At 51.7% G+C, this 7,413-nt stretch overlaps 1 protein-coding gene across 1 annotated transcript; it reads left to right on the top strand.

Moving 5' to 3' along the window:
- The first annotated feature begins 1,612 nt into the window (after positions 1-1,612).
- On the top strand, positions 1,613-7,320 carry Tagln (transgelin). The gene is made up of 5 exons (XM_041638517.1): positions 1,613-1,729; positions 5,480-5,671; positions 5,775-5,952; positions 6,299-6,401; positions 6,735-7,320. Exons 2-5 carry the CDS (start codon positions 5,492-5,494, stop codon positions 6,877-6,879), a joined length of 606 nt encoding a protein of 201 aa, XP_041494451.1. The 5' UTR covers positions 1,613-1,729; positions 5,480-5,491; the 3' UTR covers positions 6,880-7,320.
- The last annotated feature ends 93 nt before the right edge of the window (positions 7,321-7,413 follow it).

Raw genomic sequence — 7,413 nt, 5'->3', positions numbered from 1 at the left:
ATACATATGCCTGAAGTGGGCAGAGAGCTTGCAGACCACGGTTTTAAGAGCTTTTCAGGCCGGGTGGTGGTGGTACACGCTTTTAATTCCAGCACTCGGGGAACAGAGGCAGGTGGGTCTCTGGGTTCTAGGCCAGCCTGGTCTACAAAGTGAGTTCCAGGACAGCCAAGGCTACACCGAGAAACTCTTGAAACAAAAAGGCTGTTCAGGAATGACCATATGGATGGCAAACAAGATTCAAGAGGAGTGAGTTTTTATTTAGATTTCAGCAAAAGAGGATGGGATCTTGGAAGCCAGTCTGGTGAATTCAGGACATAGGCAGTGTCCAGGATGGCAAGTGTGGTCTCTGGGGAAACTCCAGCTTCCTGTTCATGATCTTTCCTTCAGATGCCACTAGGGGGTGCTGTAGCTCTACGCACTGCCGTGCTTCCTCAAGTTAGCCAGGCTGGCTGTAGTAGGTGGAGCTCCTGAGGCGGAGCCAGTTTTGGGAGAGGCTGACACTGCCTGAGGATCCCTCCCCCTTCTCCTCCCTCTCCATCCGTTTCCTGAAATTCCCAGAATTGGGGGCGGGACACAGACTCCACTAATGACTTACCTTTTAGAAAATTATGTTTGTCTATGGAATATGTGTGTGGTATACATAGCGCGTATGTGCAGCTCAGATGAGAGTTGGTTTTGTTTCCACCATGTGGGTTCTGGGGGAGTGAACTCAGGTCATTGGTTTGACAGCAAGAGTCTTTAACTACTGAGCCCCAGTCTCACCATCCTTCGCCTGTTCCTTCTCAAGACCACTGTAGCTAGCCACAAGCAAGATGTGAATGAGCAAACGAGCAAGGATCCTTTCTGGAATGACAGACTTCCAAGATAGAGACTCTTTGGAGGGAGGGAGTCCTCTTACCCTAATGTCTCCACAGCCTTTAACCCCCTAAGATTGTGATTGTCACTGCTCTGGATGGGGCTCGGTCCCACCCCTTAGGTCGTTTACTCCAACTGGGAGCTGTCCCCACCCTGAGCAGGGTGGTACAACAGAGAGGGTGCCACATCCTCTCTAGCTCCCACACCTGTGGGCAGGAGTGCCCAGGTTCTGCCACTCACTCAATGGCCTTGGGAAGGCCACTCTGGACCTCAGTTTTCTCAGCTGCCCAGTGGGGTAGTAACTCTAACCTCGAGCGTGAAAAGAAGGCATTTGCATAGTGCCTGGCATGCAGCCGATCCGCAGTTTCCATGCCAACTGGAGGAAGGTGGCTTGTTTGTCCCTGCAAGTTTGGGGGATCCCAAGCCCCCCTAGGATGCTCTTTTGTGGGGTCAGACTCTTCAGATCACCTCTTCCTTTTACTCTTATTGGACCTAGAGCTGACCCAAGTCGGGGTAGCAAGGAAGGCTTTCAGGGTCCTGCCCATAAAAGGCTTTTCCCGCCACACTCGGCACCGCCCCGCCCCGACCCCGCAGCATCTCCAAAGCATGCAGGGAATGTCTCCGGTTGCTCCCGGCAGACTGCTTCAACTTGGTCTCTTTCCCCAAATATGGAGCCTGTGTCGAGTGAGTGGGGCGGTCGGGGGTGGGGAGCCCAGTGGGCTTCCTTAGGCAAGGAGGGGCTAGTGGGCCGACTGAGAGGTGACATCACTGCCTTGGCGCCCTTTAAACCCCTCACCCAGCCGGCGCCCCATCCCGTCTGCCCAGCCCAGGCACTGACGCTACTCTTCTTCAAGCCCAGGAACGACCAAGCCTTGTAAGTGCCAGGGACAGGACCAGCAGGGGGTGTGTGTCATCAGATGGGGCTGGGGGCTCAGCTTGGACTCCCCTAGTCCCCCGAACTTGCTGAACGGAATTGGGTCCCCAGGCTCCCTTAACTGTTTTAAACTAGTCAAAAAGTCTGGCTAAAATGCCCAGGGTGACTTGGATGGGGAATAAAAACCAGTGGGGGAAATTACTGGGGTGAGAGGGAGGCTCCCATCTAAGCAGCTGGGTCAACTCTCTCTCTCTCTCTCTCTCTCTCTCTCTCTCTCTCTCTCTCTCTCAACGTCCAAGAAGGTGAGTTTACTTGTGGCAACAGCCCACTGCTGGCAGCCCCTGAGACAGTGGAGGACTGAAGATCTTAATTGTTTGTAGTGCCGGGGATCAAATCCAGGGTTCCATGCAAGCCAGGCAGGCACTAGACCACTGACCACTGAGCACTACTCCTAACCCCACAGAACTTCAGTGCTTCAGAAGAGGCTTATCTAGGGTCTGCTTTCCCATGGACACTGTTCACTGCTGGCAGAGAGGAGACAGAGAGAGGAGCTTTGCCTGTGTGGGCAGGCCCGGGACCCCTGACCTTTCCAAAGGGTCTTGGTGGTTCTGCGTGGGGCTGTTTAAAGGGTGGCAGCAGATGGTGCCACGTCTGTGCAGTAGGACTGCTCTTCTGGGACCCTGGCGTTGAGGTGTGCCCCAGGGATGCAGAAATGCTTATTCTTACTGTTGTTTGGTGGTGATGAGGACTAGGGATTCACGGTCAGATATATCCCTGGTTCTGCTAGTTTCTCTGGGTTCCTGCTAGTCTGAGGCTCCTTTCCACTGCCTACCTTCCTCATTTGCCTGCTGGAGAGAAAGAAGGGCTGGCAGGAGCCATGGCGGCAGGCATCTAAGGTGAGTGCCATGCAGGTGTTCTATACTATAACCTCTGTCTAGAAATGCCCTGGCGGGCTGCCAAGCTTCCATCTTCCTTCTCTCCTCCCCCCAGTGCCTCCAAGAGGAGAACTTGAAGGATTTTTTTTCTTATTAGTATTTTTTTCGTTAGCATACAAAGTAATGGGTTTCATTGTGGCCTTTGCACACATATATCATTGTATTTTATTCTTATTTGCTTTCCTGTCCTCACCTGACCTCTACTCCTCAGAGGAACTTCTTGGGACTTTCTACTTCAGACTTTACACCAGGAGAGATGGGAAGAAGGGCAGTGAGGGGTGGGATTGAGTGTGAGAGGGAGAGGGGCAAATGTAATCCCTAGAGCTCTGATCCAAACTTAGAGATGTCAGGGCTGCGGTGTGTGCCCTTGTTGCTAGGGCTTGTTCTTGGACCTGTAGTTTATACTGTCTTTTTGGAACTTCCTGGAGCCTGAGAAGTGCATGCGGGGGCTTTCTCCCATGCTCTCCTCCAGTCCCAGCCCCGTGTAGGCAGCAGCGGAGGACACAAACAGGATAGGGAATGGATGGAAAGAGTCAGGCGCTTGGACCTTGCTGGGGTGGGGCAATGGGAGAGAGGCTGAGTGGAGGCCTGGAGGAAGGCTCCCTTTTGTGGCTTTTTGTGGTTCTTTGTCCCAGCAGTTCCTAGAGAGGACCAGGACACACAGTGGGTATGGGAGAGGCATAGCTGTTTACAATTCCCAACAGAAACCAGACCTTTAAGTCCCGCCCTAGCTGGAAGATGGGCACTCAGACAGCCATGTCCTCTGTGAGGACCCCTTCCCAGAAGAGAGGTGCTTCTGTGGTTGCACTTAGATGAGATCTTCTGGTTTTTCTTTTTTCTTTTCTCTTAAATTTGGTGAAGGGCTCAGGGAATGCTTTGGAAAAGGTAGTGGGGGCTGAGGAGCAGCTTGGCGTACCGTGTAAACAAACTCACTGGTTAAAGCGCCCACGCACGAATGCACGCACACAGGCACCATCTCCAGGCAGTTGTGTGATATAGTTCACAGACAGCGGACGGTTAGCCCCACTCCACAACCTGGGAGCTCATAACTTAGAAAGGGAAAGGATGGCAAGATGTCCAGAGTTTGACAGCTGGCTTGGGAAAAAGCCATGTGATACCATTGCTCCCCACCACCTCTAGGGACTTTCATGCAAAGGAGATGGGAGGCTGGCCAACTGCTCTATGTTCAAACAATTTTCCTTCCACCCTATATCCCCTCTGAAGCCAGAGGTTGGCTTGGAAACTTTTCAGACACTGTGACAGATGGCATCTCACTTAGAGTGTCCCCTGTTGACAGGGTCTGGCTCCAATCATGACTGTATCTGTCCAGTGATCTGCCTGTCTGCTCTGCTCCTGCAGCCTTCCTCCTTCTCCATGTCTGGGTCCTCTGAGGGCTGCCAGGCTTAGGCCTTTGGGATAGCAGCTGCCAAACAGGGTAGGATTCCCATGCTCTGGCTGGCAGATGCTTGGCCCTGGGATATCCCAGGAGTATTCTGACTGCAGAATCCTGACTGGTTCCTCCAACCACTGCAACAGCCAGAGCTGGCTCACAGGGGCACACCAATGCTCTCTCATTTGGATCTGAGAATGTAGCTGCCTTGTGGGAACCCTTGGGACTTTGGTGGCTTTACCAGGTGGTTTTGTCAGCTGCAGTATGGGGGATGAACTTTGTTCTTCTAGCTTCTGGGTCAGAGGGTAAAGACTTGATGGCAACTGACAGCTGGACAGATACCCACTGGCTTAATTTGGGGAGCTTCCGGAAGAACTCTCTAGTGCGTTTCTGGGTAGTCTTGGACAAAGAATGTTCTAGTTAGGCAGACCAGGTGATGTGGGAGCTTTAATTTCAGCTACTCAGAAGGCTAAGGTAGGAGTATCCGAAGTTCAAGATCAGCCTGCTCAGCTGAGACATTGCCTTAAAACTAGGAAACAAGCCTGGCATTGGTGTGGTTCATGCCCTTAATCCCAGCACTCAGGAGGCAAAAGCAGGTAGATTTGAGTTCGAGGCCAGCCTGGTCTACAGAATTCCAGGACAACTAGGGCTACACAGTGGAACCCTATCTTGAGAAACAAACAAAAACAACCCCCCCATGCAAAAAAACAAACAAACAAACTATAAAACAAAGAGAAGGCTGAGGACAAAGCTTAGCAGTGGACTTCCCTCTCATATGTGAAGCCCTGGGTTCCATCCTGTACTGAAAAGAGAAGAAAGCAATGAGGAAAGAGAGGAGGAAGGCTGCCTCCAGGCCAGAGGTTGTCAAGATAGTTCATAAGTGAAGTGCAGCCTACTGGCAGGTTTTTTATTTTTTTAAAAATATTTATTTGCTATGTATACAGCGTTCTGCCTGCACACCAGAAGAGGGCACCAGATCTCATTACAGATGGCTGTGAGCCACTGTGTGGTTGCTAGAAATTGAACCTGGGACCTCTGGAAGAGCTGGCAGTGCTCTTAACCTTTGAGCCCTCTCCAGCCCCATACTGTCTTTACAAACAAAATTTTATTGGCACACACTGGTTATGTATCATGTACGCTGTTTTCACTCAATAGTAGAGGTCATATAACTTGCAAAATCTAAAATATTTACTCTCTGGTTCTTTACATAAAAAGTTGACAGACCCTTGCTCTATCTAATCTTGTTTCTTGAGGTTCACGTCCAGAGGGGCCTTTGCAGTAAGTGGACACCGCTGGCCTAGCTGGTATGCGGTGGTGTGTAGAGTGCCTGAGAACCCCTTACAAAGCTAAAGGCCTGCTTAGCTTAAGTGGAGCCAAGCTATTTGCTGACCTGTTGTTCTCTCTTCTCCACATGGTCTGCTTTAGGTCTGCCTCAACATGGCCAACAAGGGTCCATCCTATGGCATGAGCCGTGAAGTGCAGTCCAAAATCGAGAAGAAGTATGATGAGGAGCTGGAGGAGCGACTAGTGGAGTGGATTGTAATGCAGTGTGGTCCTGATGTGGGCCGCCCAGATCGTGGGCGCCTGGGCTTCCAGGTGTGGCTGAAAAATGGCGTGGTGAGTGGCACCTTGTGAAGGGGGTCTGGGGATGTGTGTGCCACCCTGCCAGCTGTGGGGCAGACCCTGAGCTGAGTATCCAGCTGTGTTCTGTGCCTGCCAGATTCTGAGCAAGCTGGTGAACAGCCTGTATCCTGATGGATCCAAGCCAGTTAAAGTGCCTGAGAATCCGCCTTCCATGGTCTTCAAGCAGATGGAGCAGGTGGCTCAATTCTTAAAGGCAGCTGAGGACTATGGAGTCACCAAGACTGACATGTTCCAGACTGTTGACCTCTTTGAAGGTACAGAGGAAAATGGGCTGGAGCCAGTGGGCTAGTGGTGAGCAAGAATCTCAGGCAGGGAGAGGGAATATCAAAAGATGCCACAACCAGCTCTGTTGATGTGTGCATAGCAGGAACAAGCTATGCCAGGAGGTACAGCATTTTCCTAATATGCACAAGGGCCTGTGCTGGATCCTAGAACTGTACACATATAAAAAACACACCACACCACACTCACGAGGGTTTACTGTAGGGTCTCCTGAAATCTGATTTGGGGGCACTTGCTGTTGGTTTGACCATTTTTGAGTCAGGGGCAGATTTTGCCTATATGGTCCTGAAGTTGGTTCCCTGGCCACTCTTCTCACAGGCAAAGACATGGCAGCAGTGCAGAGGACTCTAATGGCTTTGGGCAGCTTGGCTGTGACCAAGAACGATGGACACTATCGTGGAGATCCCAACTGGTTTATGAAGTATGTGGCCACTGGTTCCCTGTTCCTAAGCTTGGGTCCCTTTGTGAGGTGGAGGTGGTTTGGGCTGGTCAGCCATGATAAAGATAAGGTCCAGCAGAGCCAGGAAGGTCCCAAGTAAGGCCCTGGACTGGGGGAAATGGGGTCTTACTTCTGAACTCCTGCCCTTTACCCACATGAACTCTAGCAGACTCCCTAACTCCTACCACCAGCCAAACTTAGGAAAGACAGAAAAAACAGGAAGGGAATGGGGCTGAACAACGAAGTGAGAGGGATCAGAAGACAGTTGGAGAAAACCAAGTTCTAGGAAGTCTGATCCTGGTTCCTCTCTTCTAGGAAAGCCCAGGAGCATAAGAGGGAATTCACGGAGAGTCAACTGCAGGAGGGGAAGCACGTCATTGGCCTTCAGATGGGCAGCAACAGAGGGGCCTCACAGGCTGGCATGACAGGCTATGGACGACCCCGGCAGATCATCAGTTAGAAGGGAAGGCCATCCCCGAGCCTGCCTTTCCCAGATACCTGGCTGCAGCGTCCTGCTTAGCCTGCCACACCCACACCTATGTAGGTTCTTAGCCCTGACAGCTTCGAGGCTGTCACTGGGCAAAGATGACTGCACATGGGAACCCCCACCTCTCCCCAGCCTCAGCCCAGCTTCTTACCCCAGAGCCACCACCCCTGGTCCCTGCTCCCAGCTGCACCCCCACCTCCACTGTCTCTCCCATCCTGGAGTAAGCAGGGAGAAGTGGGCTGGGGTAGCCTGGGTGTTGGCCAGCTGCCCACTGTCCTTGGTAGCAAATGCCATCTGAAGGAGATCCAGCCCAGCCTCTCCATCTTTTCCTGGAATATATTTTGGGTTGAATTTCAAAAATGAAAAAAAATATATATATACATCCATCTTTTCTCAGGCCTGGTTGGCAGTGTGATTCATTTAGTCTCTCCTGTTTCTATTCCAGGAAACTAGAGCAGGGGGCAAGGGGCCCTGCACCTGGGGTTCATTTGTTCCTGGCCACTGTCT

The sequence above is a fragment of the Microtus oregoni genome, unplaced genomic scaffold (genome assembly GCF_018167655.1).
Source record: "Microtus oregoni isolate MIOR12 unplaced genomic scaffold, Mior012 000055F_ref0000237, whole genome shotgun sequence".
NCBI lineage: Eukaryota > Metazoa > Chordata > Mammalia > Rodentia > Cricetidae > Microtus > Microtus oregoni.
The sequence above is the reverse complement of the archived record's forward strand: the minus strand, read 5'-3'. Positions and strand labels throughout refer to the sequence as shown.